Source organism: Varroa destructor, unplaced genomic scaffold (genome assembly GCF_002443255.2).
Source record: "Varroa destructor unplaced genomic scaffold, Vdes_3.0 BEIS01000002.1, whole genome shotgun sequence".
Classification (NCBI taxonomy): Eukaryota; Metazoa; Arthropoda; class Arachnida; order Mesostigmata; family Varroidae; genus Varroa; species Varroa destructor.
Genome location: NW_019211455.1, coordinates 49876350 through 49896207, shown reverse-complemented (window position 1 = coordinate 49896207; position 19858 = coordinate 49876350). Strand labels below are relative to the sequence as shown.

The following is a 19858-nucleotide window of genomic DNA, read 5'->3' as shown; positions in this document are numbered from 1 at the left end:
TGTACAAAACAAATTGTACAATAGGGTATTCGCACAGTCGCTTCAAAGGTCCTGAAAGACTCAAAAGAGAGCTCAACCCTTCGCCTGGTTGTCTATTAAACCAGAATAAGAAAGTGAGCAGAAAAGGATCTCAGTAGAAAAGGTATTTCCTAAATCAGGTACACTACAGGTCTATGTTGATAGGCAATCGTAAGCCATGACAAAACTTTGTTTAAATACTTACTGTTGGTTAGATACAGCAAAATGCAACTTAAGAGTGAAGATAGTGTAGGCCTGCTGGCAGCCCGAGGAACCAGACTCCATTCTACCTTCTTTCAGTGTATTTCGCTTTGAAAAAAGACGAACTTTTAAAAAGTGCGAATTCAGGCCTTGTCGAATCGTTAAAGACCGATTAAAACTTAAAGAAACCTAAATTAGACGTCCTGTTATTATGTAATTTTGATGCAGTTAAGTATTTAAGGTGTTACAATCTATTACACTTCAGCCTTCAGGCGGTTTTTTAAATTCGTACAAGTTCTAACACTTTTGAGCTTATGAATATTATTAGGTAGTAATTTTAATGACAATATTTGGCAAAACAGTTTTGTCTTCCAGTAGACTCGGATAAGTTGAATTTTAAAGTTGAAAAATATGCTTTGGTGGCGGGCATTGTTGACAATACATTTAGGCTGGATCGCTTAAATACGTGCCAGATCCTACCGTCAGTTAGCATTTTTTCAACACCAAGTTTCACACAAGCGCATGATCCGTCCCATTTGGGTTACGCACTTGCATTTTAATTCCAAGGAAATTCTGCCAAAACCGATGATGAAGTGATCCATGCATGATCAAGCGCGAGCGCTGGCGCCGTCGTATCGGATACATTGAAGTCCTTGTCCCTCACCTGATACGACTTTTCGCGGTCGCCGTTTGCTGATCCCTTCACTAGTGTCGAACACTTAAATTTGCACTACATCACGATGTATGCACCATTAAAAAAGCTTCACTCCGCTCCATCGGTTGAATCAAGATGGGAACAATCGAGAAATTGGTGAGGCAGACATAAGAACATAGAACCATAAGAACTTTTTCATAAATACATTTTTACCTGAGTTGTTTTTTTGCCTTTGTCAACGTGTTTCAGATGACTGTCGCGTTGTGGGCATTCGGAACGTGTCATTCTCAGACGGCAGACACTAAACCCGTTACCGTAGACTTCGCAGATCACTATCATCACGTAGTAAGTATTTGTATTGCACATCAATGGAGAAAATTGTATTTCAGTTAGTGTTACCGTGTTGAATCTGTCCAGCGTGCGGTTAAATGCTAAGCTGTAGCATGTGTTCAAGTCATTAGAGGGCGCTTTTAAATTCTACAAGGCGTGAAACCACACGCTTGTAAAAATAGATGAAACAGAGCTGGTTCAAAATAGTTATTCCGTTCTTTAGGTTCTTTTCGAAATCAAAACATCTTTCGGTTGATCGTTATTGAAAATATGCATGAACGGACTAGAAACGGCCGTATTCCGAAGTGGAAAAAACAGATTTTTCACCCACTCATTTACGTACTATGGTAACAATGATACACATTTATCCGAGTTTTACTTGAGATCCGTGTAGGGAGTTCATGTGTGTCTATCAAATAATTACAACTTCGAGGTAAAAATGTCTATTTTAAAGTATTATTAATGAAACTTCAGTAGCTAACTAAAATCGTTCGCTCCGCTTTGAAAAAGCTTATTTCTATTATCAACTCTTTTTAGCTTCACAATGGCCGCGTGCCACTTTCGTCAGTGTACCGTCTTCCCGAGAAGATCGTTGCGCTCCCCCTTGCAGCATCCTACCATCGCGAAGACCTGTCAGGCGGCCATCGACCTGTTAGCACCCACGCGCGTGTCCATATAAGCCCTCCTAAGATTGTTGAACCGTCAGGCGTTCACTTGGCACCCGAGGGACCTCTCCATGCTCCGCACCAAATTTCTTTAGTTCATCACCACGCAGTTCACGTTGTTCATGCAGCTTTACGTGGTGAGGCACCGATCGTAGTGCACGTTGCGCCTACAAATCATGACATCGACCACAGTCGTTTCGCTTCATATGAACCGAGATCGGCTGCTATACTGGCACACGTAGATTCATCGGAGCCCGTAATCGTTCGTGGAAGTCGCCTCACGAAAGACCAAACGGTGTGACACGCGCGCAGCCATCCGATATCCGTAGCTCAGCCGCTTGTGGTACCCCTACATGGCCAGAGGCTCACTTCACTCATGCTCATGTTAACAGTTATAGACGCACCCATAGACATGCACCGGTGCCGCGCTAAGGACGCCCAGACTATGGACCCGCTCATGCTTTGCCTGTTGACGTGGACAGCAATCGTGTAAACCGACCACTGAGAAGCCTTCAATGACCTTTTAATCGCTTCGGAGTATGATACGCTCGCGGGCACTGTTATCTCTTTTGATGGCATCACTCTTTGATCGGAGACATCAGTAGGTCTGAATATATGATGCGTACAGAGTCAGATCACCTTTGTTTCTTTAGCAGTTGCGTATCTTCAAAATATTTCATTTCCCAGATTGACGTTGAAGCTCAAGTTACAGGTATGTTGTTCAACTTCAGTGTTAGCTGTTGTTATTTTGCAATGAGCTACTCCTTTCTGGTAGAAAAAAACACCTCTTAACGCGTCTCATTGATGGCAACGAGAAAAGTAATGCTCAGGAACTAATTAGGCAACCTAAATAAGTATAGATAGATCCGACTGGATACCAGGTTCGACCACTAGTTATATAATACTTTACTGCACTTACTTACGTACCTGTAGAATGCTTAATGCGATGCAACATTATATTGTTTCTCGTTTATACTATAGCGTGATTGCATATGTGGCTTTGCTAAACTAGCTCATACCCTGACAGGATCGTCGTGTTCTATAGACGTGGCTAGACCAGACCGGGCGAAATATGGCGAAGATGGCTAGATAGCTTCCATGGTCTGAACCAGTGAGAAATCTCTTCACGTCAGCTGTAGCTGCTCATATATTTACGATATTTTCTAGCGTGCTTACGGATCAAAAATTGAATTCGCTCGAAAGAGCGGACTGCATTACACCACCACTCGAAACTAAGGGAAGAGTTATTGGAGTGACTATAAAGCGCCAGCCGGAATCCATGCAAGCGGGCCTAGGACGACACCTGTAATGCTAGAATATAGGCACGTTCAATGTACAAATGTATTATCTAGGAATGTAAAAATGCACAGGATCAATATACAACGAATCGTCATTCCGTCTCTTTTTTCTTTTCATAGTAAACGCATTTATATTTTCAGCTCTGGCAAAGTGGTTGGAAATCGTACGTGTTAACAAGCACACGTTAAGTTACCATCTATACCAACATATATATAGCAACAGCTATGGCTCGTATATAAGTTCTCGTTGTGCGTCTACTGATGAGGGTTTTGTCATTGACAAGATTTAAATGAATCTAGTATGTATTTGCCCTCGCTTCCATGACCTTTCCCGTGATGGATTTCTTCTCAGAAGAAATTTGCGGGCCTGGTATAGAAGAGCTCGTTCAGCTAGTCTTTTAAGGCCTTGTCACTGTCGAATATACTGTTACAAGTAACTTCGACTTGCTGGTAATCGTAAGAAATAGTCGTCGTTCAGTACGAGGCCTGAAAAATATGGTATGTTCAGCTGAGCTCGCAGGGCGACGTTATTTAGAAATTGTCTATCGCCCGGGGTCCTCACCGAGCTCAAAGAACTGATCGGAACTGAGATACATCGTCCAAGTTTGACATCCCCTTTTTGAACCCAGTAAAGTATTTTTATCAGTTTTATTAGTTAAATTTTCGCTGTACGCGGCGGGCGCAAAGATCCTAAACTTATCGGACAGTTTCCTGATCTCAGCCGAAGGCAAAATTGTATAAGTGTCAAAAATGCACCTATTTATTTTTTAACCAGAAATATTCACACATTTAGAACTTGAAGTCGAGACACAATCTCTTTGACTGCGCAATAAAATTGCTACGGATTTATAAAAATGGAAGGGAAAAACGGTGATTCGAATGGTCATATGGAAGTGAAACAAACGCTCATTACTTATGTACCTACCTAACAATAGTGTCCGTATCCTTCCATGTGTATGTGCTTCTTCAGACATCGCTAATTATAGAGGGCGTTCCATTTAGGTCTGGAACAATTTCAGTTAAAGGTTTAACCTTGTAATGGTGTACCTAACCGGTAACGAAGCAGAATGATATCAGAGAGCATAGTTTTAAATTGACCTAATAACAATGTTAACTCTGAGCTAGGAGTTAAACGGGGGCATCCTAAGTCTCTTCTCGGAGCATCTTTAACAACTGTTTGATTTTCAATCGTATTGGTTCTATAAAAAATGAAATTGTTTTGTGACTTAAAGCACATTCAAGTGGACAGATTCATATTGAACCTTTGACGTTCGCCTGTTTGAGTGCTACAAATCGATCTGCATCGACGGCATTAAAACCGTATGCAGACTATACAAGTCTATGCCAACTGCCTAAGTAATTCGGGCTACCAAGCGCTTCTGCAGAGTTATAAGCTGTTAAAATTGGCTAAATCAAATAATCGCGGGTATAGTTAACACCAACTAAGCTCAGCTTTTTAAGCAGCTGCTAGCGGCATTGTCTTCATCTAACATAAATGCGAGGCGTTTATATGTACGTTATACCCGGTCCGCGGGCCAGCACGATTCCTGTGATCAAAGATTAATGGGAAGCTTTGGGTAATATTAGTGCTAGCTCGCTATCCGTTCCAACGCGGTAGTTCATATGTACAGCTGTAAGATGCGCTACAACGGCACCTGCATATGTCGTTATTTTGCCATCGCCCGCTTACACGGAGGCCTCCACTAGTCCAGCTAGGTTTGTTCGCTAAATAAATCGGCAGATCTTCGGCAGACAAATAGCGTAGACAGTTCGAGCAAAAGCGTATTTTCCAGATACGTTCCGCATTCGGGATCTTTTTATCTCTGCCCGAACGGATTCGAACAAGAAATCGCATGACTTGTTCTTGGAGTAACAGGGGGTGAAGCTCGAGGCACATACCTCTTGCGCCTCGTATGATATCTTCGTGCTGAGACACTGCGTTTGCTGCCGCTAACTATTGAACATAAAAGCTGTTTAAAGAGACCGTAAGACGTATCTTATCCATAAAGTATACCCATTGGCAACACGTTCGTCCATGTCTACTACGGAATAGCATTGACAGCACGAACTCTACTCAGTTGCTTGCCTAGTATACTTTGTACGGCCTATTGATTACAATCTAGATGCTAGACTCTGGTAGCATTTCCCGTTCGTGCCCCGTGTTCCAGACTAATCTGTCCTTTCTGTCAGGACAACATGGCCGCGGCTTTTGCTTACGATGCAAGCAAGTCTGCAAGTTTAGCCTTATTGAGAGGCTGCGGAGCCTCCCTACATGTATCCCATTATGTGCTGCTATGCGAACATATTACAGGTCTATTATTAAAAGCAAACCGAGACGTCATCACTGAACTGGGTGCACCTGGTTATGAATTAATCACATAATTTTTAGTAGGAAATTTCCTTATTTGTACCGAACTAACTATTATATGACAAGTGCACATGCTGACTTCTCAGCCTGTTTTGCGTTCTCTTTTTGTTGGCCCGTAAGGCCGCGGGGGACGCCATAAAGTTGACGTCAGTGAAGATAAGGCTCGGCATTGGCATTGTAGAAGGAGCAACAGCTCGTTTGTAAACGGGTTACTGTCATTTGCGACTTCTATAAATGTGTATATCGTAAATGTTTGATAGCATTACCAATAAACATTTAATCCGTATCCGATGACAATAGCCTTGTTCCACCCGCGGAGAAGACATCTTTGTTGTGGAAAATACGTTACGCATAATGATAGACAACATGATGAATTAAAATTCTTTCCACGTATGTGGCAGTCCCAACGGATCCCCCACTAGTTCTGTATCTGTTCCACAACAGGCTGTTTCTTTCTCAAGAAACCTACTGAACCTAAGTTTCCGAAAATATTTCTATGTAAGTGAAACATTGCTTGAGTTTGAGGATGTCACTGCTCTTGAATAATTCAATTGAAAAGCGGCAGTCCTCGATAGTGGAACACTGAAATAATACCATTTTCTGTGTTCTAGTGATAGGGTGAACGGTTTTCGTGACATGGATTGTGCTACCTCCGTCCTATTTTTGTGCAAACATGCGCTTGCCGAGTCTTTCGCTTATTTGAATTATTTATACGTTATTAGAGTTAACACAATACAAATCATTCTTATTAAGCAGCCGTTAAACAGCTATCATTTGATCATCACAGCCGCGATGGGCCCAACGAGCGGATCAAGGCACTATTAGCAATATCAGCGGTCTGGGTTGTTTTTATGAGCTCTATGTCTCTATCTCTCACCCCGAAAATTGTTAGCCTTACTGCAAAATAATGGGTTATTTTTCTTCCAGAGATCATTTTTTCAATTATCAAATCAACCTTTTTCCGATCAGTAACGCGCCGCTAGCTCTTAGATGCTACGCGTTTTGAAAATATTTCCTGAAATATACCCCAAAAGGACTAAAACTCATTGATGGAAGAAAACCCAAACATGAGGGCAATGTGAGTTTGGTATCACATGTGTCTCGTTTTTCTAGAGACCCTGAAATCAGAGCCCACGTGTAGGACACTGGATTAGCTCCTTTCTGCAATATGCACTCTGAACTACATGAAGCAGCCGAACGTAACTAGGGAATCCCTATATTCGGTCATCTAGGGTATTGCGTAACCATTTAGGAAACGCATCGTCGTACCTGATATTGTCTTGAGCAGTTAACATCTAACATTCATTCGTTCACATTTAAGACCAAATAAATCGACAATGTTACGCTATTCGTTCATATATAACTAGTATTTTCTATTTGTAATAGAATAAATAATATAACTTTCGTTCGTAAATGTTCAAGTCATCAAAATACATTTAGATTTTAGATCGTCGGCTTAAAATTTAAGCTGAAGATATTGGACATAACAGTGGACCCATGTATGAAGCCTACGATATGTCTGAAAAACAACCCACCGCTACACAGCAAACAACCCTTCTCAATAAGGAACTTCGTAGCATCCAAACAGGTGCTTCACTAACCAGACTTATAGAGGGGAACCTAGCGCACTGATGCTCTAAGGAAGATATTTGTGTTAGAAGCTAAGCGCACCGGGGGCAAATTCATCAATGTTGATTTGTGCGTGTAGCGCAGACGATAAAGCCCAAATAACCAACATGCTGGAGCATCACGATAGTGGGCTAGCACCTAGTCATGTCTAGTTTCTGCTAGCTGCATGAAATTAATCTGCTTTTGGCAAACTCGTTAATCTGTTCATCTCGCTAACGCTAGGCCAGATCCTGTAAATGCCTTCTAAGTAGAAGAGGCTAGAAAACAGTTAGAAGGTAAAAGGTAAGATTGCCGCCGCTTCTTTTGGCCTTCAGACATCACAAGCCATTTTTGACCCATCATACATCATACATGTTTGACCCAAATTATGCGGATAGAACCATTAATTGCAGCAGTATTAATTACTTAACCTAGAACAAATCGGAATGTGACACAGACTTCGCCAGGTTTGCGCTGTATTCCTGAAATAGGAAACATTGTTAGATGACCAGGGCGATGTTCTTTTGTACTACATCGATACTGATCAGCCTGCCGAGGCGTTTGTTAATCTCGTCTATGGGTAGCGAACAGTGGCAAAGGATCCAGCCTGCAAACGTATGCTCATTTATACTAAAACAAAGACGTAAAATAACGTACTTTACAAAGACCTAAAGGTTTAAGGGACCTGGAGTTTGGCTGTTATTTAAAATAGTGAGTGCCATAACTATATATACAGATCTCAAGTAAACTGTAGTAAATAAAATTTGATAAAGATATTTGAAAAATTTGAAAGGTAGCGGGTTCGTCATTTGTTATGAGTGACTGTTAGCTGCCAACCCAGTGTTACTAAGCGATAACAAAAATGAATTCGACGAAATGAGGTAGTAATAACTGAGGTTTGTAATTACAGGCCCACAACATCTATCTGCAGAAACATCGAAGAGAGAAGAAATCAATTCAGTTTTGTCACTTATGACTACCATTTGCCGAACGAACAGAGCTTTTTCCTTTTAGGACTGAATATTCAGCAAAGTGCTTCTAGAAGCAGCAATGGTACCTGAACACCATACGTCGTTAAACAAGATGTAATGCTGAAGGGTTTTCGGCAAATCTTAAGCGGTGATCAGCGAAGGCTCCCGCCAAACGCTCTATTTTTTTGGTATGTAAACCATTGACAAGCAAATCAGTAAAATGGTGATGGAACCAGCTACTCTTAGAAACGACATTGCCCACACAGCCTGCAGCGACACCTAGAAGATTATAGTCTTTCTCTTTTTTCACTCGTACCGTCAACTTCGAGAGCACTACGCACTAAGGACCGATTTAACGAATCAACACGCCAACTTGAGCCTGCGCCAACCCCCAGGTAGTTCATCTGCGGTATAAACAAGTGATCGTAGGGGTATTATGTCAAAAAAAGTAAGATCCCGACTGGAATAAATTGTTCATTGAATCAACTAGGTCCATTCATATTATAAATGTTCAGACAGAAAATAAATACAGTAGACGTTTTGTATTGTCTTTCCTAACCGAATCCGCTTTGTTCAGGTATTTTATCCGAACATATCTAGTTCCAGTTCGCCCAGTTGGAGCGTAACGTGCGACTAGAAACTATAATTCTAGCTTTTTTTCGTCGACGGACTCAGTCCGAATATTATCTGTTGATGTTTTGCCAAATCTTCAAAATAACTGGCGTAAAACTATAGGATATCACGCTGTAGCGAAGCATCCAACCCGGAGGTATAGATATTAATCTAGAGCTAATGTAACTACGACGGATATTTCATCTTTGTCAGAAAATACAAGTACACAGACTTGGAGAGAAATCGATTCACATCATTCTACAATTTAACAGTGAACTTAACTCTGAAAAGAAACTTTAAAAAGCGTTGTTTTGAGCTGTTTATTAACTTGGAACCACTGCTTAATTCTGAATCATAGTGCATTTTTGAAAAAATTCGTGTCCTGAACGATCCTAATTTGTCCACATTACTCTCACGAGTAAGCACGAGCACTCAGTTAATTTGGAACCGAAATTTTCTTAGAACGATCACCAATCTATCAGGTGTGATTTCGGGAACAACTTAACATGCTTCAAGCATCATTTAATGCCGAGCATCTTGAACCTGTACAGCCATCTAGCAAGGGTTGCCTAGACTGTTATTTCCAGTTGAAGGAACGCCGTCTGAACTAGAGGATCCGCATATAAATTCACCGTTATTCCAGCCAAGTTAATGGATCGAGTCTGTAAAGGCCGTACATCTATTTTCTTCGGGTTTAAGCCTGTATAAATCTAAGCTACTTGTCAGCTCTGAGGCTTCATCTACTTTTAGAACCTTGCGTACACCTGAACTTTTTCTTTAACTGAACTTCCTCCTAGCTAAAAAGATGCCCACCAAAAACAAATATAACTGCTTGCGTACGAAATTAATATTCGAATGTTCTGCCCAGAAGCTGCCAGAAAAGTGAAGCGCATATACGATAGGTGCACAATAAATCGAGGGCCGTCAGTCTTCATTGCAAAGATAGATAACCACTGCTGACTGACCTGGGCCGTCGCGTAACCATAAATTTCGCTTATGATTAAATCAACAGCTCGGTCTCGTGACTGGTAATGAAAAGTCGTAATGAAAGTGGTAATGAAAAAAAAATAGGACATAATTTTTAAGCTTTCTTTTGAGGGCAGAACGCCTAAACGCCTGGATAGCCTTCCACTTGCTTCTGCATTAAAGACACGGTTTTATACGAGATCGACATCTACCACAAAGCCACCACTAGCAGAATGTCCAGAAGATACTATTAACTGCTCACGAGACACGTATCTGTAAGTCTTTATCTCTACCTTAAACAAAACAAAGCCTGACAATCAAATGATCCCCTAATGGTAATATAGAACAGTTTAACACGCTTAAGCAATCGCTGGGGTTAAGCTTTAAACAAAGCCGTCGTTCTCCTCCAAATTAGTCACTGCACGACCACTGTCCGGCAAAGCATACCTTTCTTCTAAAGGAATTTTCCTTCAGGAATTATTCAGCAAAACTGGCCATTCGTCAAAAAGCTAGGGATAGGCGTCTGACAGGAAACTAGACCCTCGTTGCAGGTCATTACCTGCTGGCCTGTACCCGCTGGCAGATACCAAATTATAAGGCCTTCCTTAACTAAATTTTAACTTAAGTCACTGAGGTTTTCCAGAAAATGTTGACTTGATCATCCCCCCACACCCCCCTAAATAGCTAAATTGACCTAGACGTTTGTCGGTGTTTACCTCTTTTTGTACTCTTTTACATATAATCCTGTAGCGAGTTTATATCATTTTGGGAGCAGAAAGCTAAAAGCATCTCTTCCCTTTATTACTGCGACAAGATTGCTTAAGTAGGTTTCTGCATGCAGCCATCGCTATCTGTTTCAGTATCAAGAGATTTAATCGTTTTTATACAATATTATGAAAGATGACCAGATAACACGCGATTTAAATAATGATAATGCACCTAAATATAATGATACAGTTACATGCTTGTTTGTAGGTATGTCTTTTATAGTAACCAATAGTCTTTGCGTAACCAGAGGCATTCCGGAATATTGCTTCCTATCTTTTTTGACAATTCGCACATACTATCCAGTTGTTAAAATTAATTGAGAAAGTGCTATGTAGAAACCCCGGTAGATCTTTAATGATCAACTGAAGCATATGCTCAGCGAGTTGCCAGAAAACTCCGAACACGAAAAAGATCAGCAAGAATCTAAAATTGTATATATATATATACATATATATATATATATATATATATATAAATTCAGAATTGGTAACTGGTCCCTTTAGCCACAAATGACTCATTATTGACACCTTAAGTCAAAACTATTTTACTCGTAACCAGGATAAAATCAGATAAATCCCTCCGCAGCGAGGTGCTTAGGCAGCCTGAAAGGATTCTGTATCGGACAGCCAAGAGTTCAGCTGCATAACCGCCCATCTTTAGATTTAATAATCGTCGCAGGTTCGTGTTATATGTTATACTTACTGAGACACGTATGACGACAACAGTCTAAGACAATTGCGAAACCTTCATGCGCGGCAGTAAAAAAAAAACGATCAATATCAATCGAAATTACTGGTCTATAACGATCGATCACTGAAGTTAAAAGTACTATCGAAGTGCTCGATAACAGTAGCAATGCCATTATATGTTATATATCTGGCTTCTGCAGGTCGACTAAACTCAGAGCAGGTACAAACAGCAGGAAATCACCGTGTTGTTAAAAGAGCCCAAACAATATTTGTTCCTCATGTTTCGGTGTTCATCACCATTCGAATGCTCGCGCCAGAGTCATTAGGCAATATATATGGCAAATTTCTAAATTGTCCAGTTACTTGTCAAACATCCAGGAAAACTGTCACTGGCCTCTGTAGCGCCATGGTCACATTTATTTATGTGTGTATTTACTTTCATGGGGCGATTGAGAAAGCTGAACCGTAACGATAATGCCATTTTGATATCCTCACAACAGAATAATCTAGCTGATGGATAAAGCGCGGAGTTAAACTCTAAGCTAAGCAGACGACACAACAGGAAACCTGTGCTAGTATGAGGTAACGACTTAGTTTGAGCTCTTTCTATGTCGGGTGAGTGCGATATTGGTTTTTGCTCTAAGAGAACACTTAAGAAATAAGTATTTAAGAGGACATGTGGGTAGGTAAATAGGTAGTTAGGTGGAGAGTTCACTTCGGTTTAGCTCGACATCGGACTAAACTTGTGGCGCTAAAACCTTTTGCGTAGTTATGCAGGTTACTGGGATCTGCAAATAGAAAAGTCCAGTTATTTGTGGGTGTTCATTAGCAAAGCGTAATTTTAGAGAAGACCGTTAAAATGGCATCATTTAGGATACTTGAATTCCCCAACGTACCCTTAAGAACTAGTGAAGCCTGAGGTTCGTTGTAATGCGCAAGGAACAGGGAAGTTATTGTTCATCTGCCTTATATACTTGATATTCAGGTTACGATTAACTCGCTCCTAGGGTACCTCATTCCGCCGGTCTTCATAATGTTCTTTTGAAATATCTTGAATGCTGGTTTCGTAGGATACGTATCTAAACTCTTCCAATATTAGTCAGTGCCGTTAACGATTAGTGAAGTAATCTTGCCAGCTATTTGGGACGTTTAGGGCGAAACGTCTGAAATTATGGTACTCGCTTCTAATTCAGATTCTTAAACAATAGCCGATTTTTATTCGATTTTTTTTTTCAAAAAGCATAGAGGACAAGATTCGAAAAAATATTTAACCTTTCTATATTGTTGTTTTACAAACGCACAGTTTTGTGGTAATTAAGCCGTTATGCTCGTCTCAGGACATGTTCGTAGTGGGCAAAGTTCATGCAGCGACTAGTTTGGGAATCCATATATCTCAGCTATCTGTAAGGATATACATACAACATACTCATGAAATGCTTCGCTTCAGAATCTTCTAATCCCTTCGATTTTAAGTAAAGGGGAGATGCTAAGAAGATCAGGACGTTCCAAAAAGTATAACGCATTTACACGGTATTTGTTCAATAAAAAGTGGGTCTCGTGAGTTCTTCATTCCTCATTATTTCCTAGTTTTTGGTTGGACTTGTTTGTTCTGGTGCTCATTACTTAGTTTACTAAAATACAGGTCTCACAAAAACATCGACCTTCCTCATCTTTTTGGAAGTGTTTCATTTATCCTCAATAAAGTCTGCAACAAACGACACCGCGGTTAATGTCCGGCTTGTGACCTGGTAATATGCCGTCTATTGCGTATGTAGTATACCTAACTTGTGATATTTTGCTCGACCTATGTCCAATAATCTTGCGCTCCTGCTGCTTCCGTGGCGTCCGATAGTTAGCGTATTGCTTTGCTTACACATTAGCACACATTGTAAGCATTTTCGTCGTCCACTGTTTAATCACGGGCTGTAAAAGTTGCTGAGTCCACTGAGCTTAATAATTGTGTTATATCAAAAACAAATACCACGTTGACAACGTGTTTGCCCGTTTCAGCTCGAGTCTCCAGGTCGTCCATCTTCTACTTGGATTTTGATCTTCATCCTTAACTAGAAGCACTTACAAGGTCAACTGCGATTCTGCGAACGTTCCAACGCCCGTTTTGTCGCAACTAGCTTGTCTTAAACTTCTTCGACTCTAAGCGAGTCTTGGTACGGGCACAGTCCTTTTATATCCGCTCTTTCAGCCTTACTTCAGCAAGTTGCTGAAGGTGTTCGCTCTGAGTCACTCTTAAGAAATGTCATCCCACAGGGATCGCTCGCGTTCGCCAATCCAAATTCGAGCACCATGTGATAGGCGTGTGTACGTTGCTAACATCCCGTTTGATATGAAATGGACTGAACTGAAAGACCTTTTCAAGCGTGAATGCGGCGAAAACTCCGTGTCGTTTGTCAGATACTTCGAAGATGTGGACGGCAAATTCCGAGGCTGCGGTATAGTGGAGTTCAAGGACGCGGAGGCAACGAAGCGTGCTATTGATAAATTGCATCGTTACGAGCTTAGCGGACGGTTTCTTGTCGTCAAAGAGGATTACGATGTCGAACGAGATTCAACTGGTAGGGTCGTCACACGAAGGCACAGGGAGCGAAACGGAAGCCATCGCGACAGAAGTCCCTCTCGCAGAGACCGATCGCCGCCGAGAGAGTATAGCCATGGAGGACACAGCGGCGGTTCAGGCAGTATGGGTGGAGGTATAATGTCTTTTAATACGTACGGCCTTTCACCTAAGTTTCTTGATTCACTTGGCATCGATCTGCCCCTCAGCAATAAACTCTTCATCGCCAACCTCGACTATAGGGTGACGAAGGGCGACTTGAAACGTCTATTTAAGCTTTGTGGTCGTGTGTTAGACGTGGAACTGTACGTGGACAAAGACGGCAATTCGAAGGGCAATGCTACTGTTGAACTAGATCATCCCATCGAGGCTGTACAAGCTATATCTATGCTCAATCGTCAAGTATATAATGGCCGGTCTTTGGCGATCCGCATGGATCGTAAGGAAAATGCAGAACCGAAGCTTCCACCAGGACTGGAAGGTGTAGGGAAAGGACTTGGGCCAGGTGGGGTGCCTCTGCGACTTCCGAGAGACTTTCCATCAGTCGGAAGTTCTAACTCATCAGCCTCGCCTCCATTGTCAGCTCCTACGCCAGTTCCTCCAGTAGCAGCTGGAGGAAACCCAATGGCTAGCTTGGCGGCCTTTGGAAACCCCGCAGCGCCTGCGGCTTTGGCGGCCCTGTCGACCGTTTTGGGCTCACTCGCTGCTGGTCAACAGGGTGGGGGTCTCTTTAGTGGTGGCAGTTCTATGGGTGGTTAGTGCCTGAACTAGAACAAGGTGGATTGAGGTACTTATCTATTCCTTCTGTGCTCCAATTCCATGCGCTTAAAGGTAGGAGAAAATAATTAAATAAGGGTAATACTGAGCAACAGCTTGGCCAGCACTTTCGGTAAATCCTTCCGAGCTCAAAGGGGGCACAGACTACAAAGGCACATGGAAGTGCTATTGAAGGACTATGTTAATATTGCTATAATCATCCTAATCATAAGATGAAGTAGTGTATTCAAAAACCTAAAACATTAAATATCACAAGAGAGGTCGATAAATGTCAAGTTCTGGCAGCAAACAGTTCCTTTTTGGTATAACTGACCCATTCTGTTCAGTGAGCAGCGATCGTGTATTGATGTTCTTCCATTTTCATTAGCAAACGGCACATTACCAGACAAAGCTTGCTAACTAACAATGTTTTCCAATTTTAGAACGGTATGATATTAAAAAATCAAAATATTGAGAAATAAACTCATTTAATAAAGAGTGTTAGTATTCAATAACTACCCTAAGGCTCGTCGCAGGAGACCACGATCTTCATAAGCGGTAAGTGTTAACAAATCTACATGAAGTTTCAATTGGTTTTAATCGCAAAAGCTAGATAACCATGTTGGCTTGCCGAAGTGATGAAGAATCTTCTTGCAAGTACAGAAAGTAACTTACGCTGAAGGTTTGAACGCTTCTAGTTCTCTAACCTGAATAGCACCAATCCACGACGCACGGATGGCCGATCCGTCAATTTTCTTCCGTTTACTTTATTTTGTGGACCAAGCAATATTTGTGTCTGCTAATTTCGAACTGTCAGATATACTTCAGCCACTGTGTAAGTATATTTTTATTCAGTCTAGTTAGTCAAAATATTGATATTGGATTAAAGGCGCTTCCCGTTTGATAAATTTACATAACAGGCGACCCTTTTTTGCTTTTTCTGCCCGCATATTTCGCCTCTTAGTTTTTAGAACTTTCGATTTATTTTTGTTATTCTAGAATAACGGAAGTTAACAGAAAGTAATCATTTCGTCAAAGATGATTGTTGGTCAAATTTATTAATATCTTGTTTTATGGTTCTTGATTTTTATTCATGTTTCCTAGTCTAGTTTAAAAAAAAAACGTTCAGCAACAAAGGCGTCACTTAAATTGCTGAGTTAGGGTTATTTAGTACTCAGCATCTTGAGAGCTTCAACACTAAAACGCAGCATCGCCCTACAGCGCACGTTGGAGTAATAAATTTTAAAGCTTGACTTTATTTAACCCTAACGTAAAATGCAATCTTAAATCTCGAGGTAAATTAGCATCTATTTATGACAAACGGCAAAATTCTGCATGGAAAATTATAGAGCAGGTGTTTGAAAACGAAAGTCTGCTCTTTAAATAAAACTAGCGATAAAAAAATGTTTGCTAGAAATCTATACTACAAAAAAGGATTCGTCGGGCGGAAAGCAGCGCCGGACGGAAATCTCTAAAATTGTAAATAAATAAGTTAACCAATAGTAACAGAACAATATACGATAGTATCATCAAATACGAGCTACACACGTATCCAAGAGATATTATTTAAGTACGCCTGTGATTTAAAAGAGATTCGGTAAAGAAATGGTAGTTTATTAGAAAAAATTAACGACGAAAAATTAATGACCGATAATGTTAAAAGGGACAGAAAATGAAAGTAGTTAAATCTATTATGAGTTTAGAGCCGGCTTATAGAGAGATGGAATATTATATAATATTACATATAATAACGCGACTTGTGTAATTGTAGGAAAGCGGCTGTGTTCATTAAAATTAAAAAAAATGTTCAACCACGTATACATCATAAAAGAAACTCATGTATTGATTGAACATTATTGGCTCGTCAGGTAGTTGAGTTTAGTGAATCAATCGAAACGGCATTCAGAATACGTAAAGACCTATATAGCCATCGTTGAGCACGTGAAATTTTGTAGGTTCGCATGAAGTAGTGGAAACACATGAATTTGGGTCCTTATTATGATTAGACGATTACCCTTTACTAGTTTTTTAGTCGAAGCTTTAAAAAATAAAAAGGAGATACTTCTATAATTTGAAGGCACTAGATTTGCGTGAACGTCTTCGGTCTCCAAGAGACTGTACACTTTCTTATAACATCGGATTGTCTATGAACAAATACATGGAGGGGTTATCGGTTATCACATCTAATATATGGCGTCCAATAGCCCAACGCTAGTTTCAAGAATTCGCCTATACTCTGCTTAAATTTAGATAGGGTTGCGTGTACAGCTTTTACGGCGTCCAAAAATCAAGCTTCCATGCGTGGCAGTAAATGCGATTTCCAATTAACAAAATCGATCGCTGTTTGTGCTGAGAACAACTTTGCTAATTTGCAAATGACATAAAAAATTACGATTATACGTGCAAGACATGTTCGTTGTTGTTTCTATAGGGTCGAGTTATGGAAGCGACCTACCAATGAGGTGTACATAATTCATAAAAAAGATTCTTAGTTACACACGCGCAAGTCTACCACATCTTCTGTTTACAATGAGCATTTAAAAACAAATAAAATTGAAATATAGCAAATTTTTTTTCTTTCATTAATAGCACTGATAGAAAGTCGTCAAAGGGAAAGCCGCAAGTTCTCTACGAAATCAGAAGCTATAATGATCCGTGTGCAGTGTGTATATATCTTTTCGTTTCAGTTAAAGATAAACCTGTACATTAATGTTTTTACTTTACTACATTATTAGCATATAGAATGTATATTGATATATATGGATAACAGTCACATAGAGTTGATTTATCAAATATTTATCTCAATTGATTATTTAGTGTGATCGGACAATGCTCAAAATGCGATAGTACTTTGATGTAGTCAACGCCATTTGTCCACCAGCTAAACCTTTCCATAAGGTTAAGCCAAACCTGCTACGAATATTCCTCGCTCGAAACCGTAATGTGGACATCTGTGCATTTGATATTAACTCCCTTCATACGTGTCGCAAACGACCATTTTGAAAAAACGCGCTTGTATTTGAATTTTGCCGCCATGCCACAGCAAGATACTCCACTGCAGGTACATTCAATAAAAACTATATAGTAAATGGATTTACCTCTGCGTTGATGATTTTGTTTAATAAGAAACTTAAGTCAGACCTGTATAAGTATGGCGGAAATGACTAATAAACACCATGAATGGATATCTCGATACGCGAAGAGTAAAGCAAGATAAGACGAGAGAGCGTTGTTTGCGGAGTTGAGCAGACAACAAATTCGGTTCGAGTCGAGTCGATAAGGCGTTGTTGTCGATGAGACTGTTTTGTGAGCCGCTTTGTAACCGGCGTTACAGAAACGAGGAGGTTTTTGTGCTTGGTGAGTTTTACGTTATTTATTTAATCGAAGCTTGACTTTTGATAGAGCTTCGATTTTATAATAGTTTCAATGCTATTGATTTAACAAATTGCCCATATTTTATACAATCACAAAGTAGCTTTGTATGAGGCATTTTTTCGCGAGTACACGCTAGCCAATTTAAGATCAACGAGAATAGGTGGAACGCCCTCTGAAACCATACCACCTTTACATTAAAGCTGTTATGTGGAACAACTTGCTGTGAGACATTTATGGTAAGGTGTATCACAGAAGTGGTAATCCGTCGCATATTCAATATATTCAGCAAGTAGGTTTTATTTCTGACTGGCCATATATACACGTGTGAGATATGAGAATGGATTGTGCGCCTTTTTTGAAAGATAAAGCCTATTAATGAGCGTAAACGGTACGTGGGCCTCTTTGGGACGTGTTGAGGCCTCTTAGTGGTGTATTCTCTACGCGTGGGCCATCTATAACACGTTTGCTTTGATCAGCCATTCTCATCAGTGACTGTCGGATCGTCAACTTTCGATGGTCACATATTGTGGCTAAAAAGTTAGCGCTCATGTCAACGACATAGACAGCACTTGTTTGCGGTAGGAGGGACCTTCATAGGGGCAAGCAGCCTGGCTTGCGAACGTCGGTTTGGAAAAAAACCTTTTTATATTACTTTTAACGTTGAGATATACTCGCATAACATTTTATTTTAGGTGTACTTGCGACAAAAATCGAGATCTTTCAGAAGAACTAGCATTCGCGTCACTGCGTGCCATAATCCCGTAAGCGTAGCAGAATTCGGCCACCAAATGTAATATAAGCCTTGTTTTCTAGATTGATAATTGGGACATTAGTTATGTTACTAATAATAGCTTATGTTTAAAAGCGGTGCATTTCAAATTCAAAACAAAGAGGTACTTCTCTGTCGTCATCGCCTTGATTGCAAGAGTTCCATTTCATTATCTTTAGCTTCGGGTTATTCGTATAGCTAATTAAAGATAATCTTTATAATAATTTAGAAAAATAAGAGCTCTCTTTCTGATTCGAAGTGAGTACAGGTATTTTAGTATTAACGTGACAAACTCAAACTATCAATCGAAATGCTAATGAATCGAGCGTAGACGGCGGATCATATTGGAGCGATATATTGAGGAAAGTTTCCTACTGCCATTAGCTGTATGCATTTCATTTTTTTAGCGTGTAAAATGAAGTAGAGAGTATCATACTACGCAACGTCACCAAATTTGGCGGAAATATAAAATCGACTGTGCGTATCAACGAATTCGATGGCGATGATTTCGTCGTTTTTTAGACAATTCATTGGATTTCTGAATGAAACGGGTCGACATTACTCCAAAAGGTGGAGGCTGGAAATCACCACCTGATTAATGCGAGCTAAGCTAAAAACGAGGCGTCAGGCCAATGTCTTTTTCGCTTCGGTTTATTGCCATCGCCATAATTAACTTCACAATATCATTATATTCAAGAATCGCTGACTCTAATTTGGAGTATAATGGTAATAATACCAATGACCCTATAGCGGTTTGTTTGTGCTTCACATACGCCGAAAATGATTTAGTCGTTTGGTTTCGCAATATAGTCAACGCATTGAAAGCGTCCCTGCTGCTTTTCAAGATGGACGCTATTTTAATTTCTAAGACGCTTCAGATATCTGGGCGACGCTGATCGGATCAAGTGTTCAGTTATTCTCATATTGCTGCAGGCATGACGATACATCCAAGCGTATTGGCTACAACGTTTCGTTACTGCGTTGACACTGCAACTCGATTTAGCTGACTTTCATAGCATAAACTCAAAATGGCACGCCTGTCAGAATAGATATTCAAAAAACCTTTTGATTATGGTATAACTCCAGAAAAGTTTTTTCGATTGATTATGGAACGTAGGTAATGTCTGATAGCTTCGCCGATCGTTTATTTTGTCATTTTTCCAAGTGTTGTTAGGCTGTATACATATATATGATATATATATCATATATATATATATATATATGATTATATATATATATA

The 19858-nt window shown here is 40.2% G+C and overlaps 4 protein-coding genes across 7 annotated transcripts in view; all 4 read left to right on the top strand.

Moving 5' to 3' along the window:
- Window positions 1-957: 957 nt before the first annotated feature.
- Window positions 958-3261, top strand: LOC111244650 (uncharacterized). 2 transcript variants are annotated; one of them, XR_002670996.2, is made up of 4 exons: window positions 958-1030; window positions 1124-1219; window positions 1742-2581; window positions 2897-3261. XR_002670996.2 is itself a non-coding variant. In XM_022791954.2 (3 exons), exons 1-3 carry the CDS (start codon window positions 1010-1012, stop codon window positions 2168-2170), a joined length of 546 nt encoding a protein of 181 aa, XP_022647689.1. In that variant the 5' UTR covers window positions 958-1009; the 3' UTR covers window positions 2171-3260. The 2 variants fall into 2 exon arrangements, 1 of the variants encoding a protein (XP_022647689.1); XM_022791954.2 differs by having other exon boundaries at window positions 1742-3260.
- An 8459-nt stretch (window positions 3262-11720) lies between these two features.
- On the top strand, window positions 11721-14910 carry LOC111244690 (myelin expression factor 2-like). Its single transcript, XM_022792021.2, has 2 exons — window positions 11721-11764; window positions 13160-14910. The coding sequence occupies exon 2, from the start codon at window positions 13401-13403 to the stop codon at window positions 14475-14477; it is 1077 nt and encodes a 358-aa protein (XP_022647756.1). The 5' UTR covers window positions 11721-11764; window positions 13160-13400; the 3' UTR covers window positions 14478-14910.
- A 2781-nt stretch (window positions 14911-17691) lies between these two features.
- The window catches only part of LOC111243797 (myelin expression factor 2-like), a 6003-nt gene continuing 3836 nt past the window's right edge, over window positions 17692-19858 (top strand). Inside the window, exons 1-2 of one of the 3 annotated variants that reach the window (XM_022789902.2) lie at window positions 17694-17831; window positions 18542-18610. The gene's annotated coding sequence lies outside the window, so the exon portion shown is untranslated. Of the gene's footprint in view, window positions 17832-18541; window positions 18640-19858 lie in introns of all 3 variants that reach the window. The other 2 variants (XM_022789901.2, XM_022789903.2) reach the window with 2 other exon arrangements.
- LOC147757945 (myelin expression factor 2-like) overlaps window positions 17710-19858 on the top strand; it is an 11839-nt gene continuing 9690 nt past the window's right edge. The window contains exon 1 of the mRNA XM_086980555.1: window positions 17710-17831. The gene's annotated coding sequence lies outside the window, so the exon portion shown is untranslated. The remainder of the gene's footprint in view (window positions 17832-19858) is intronic.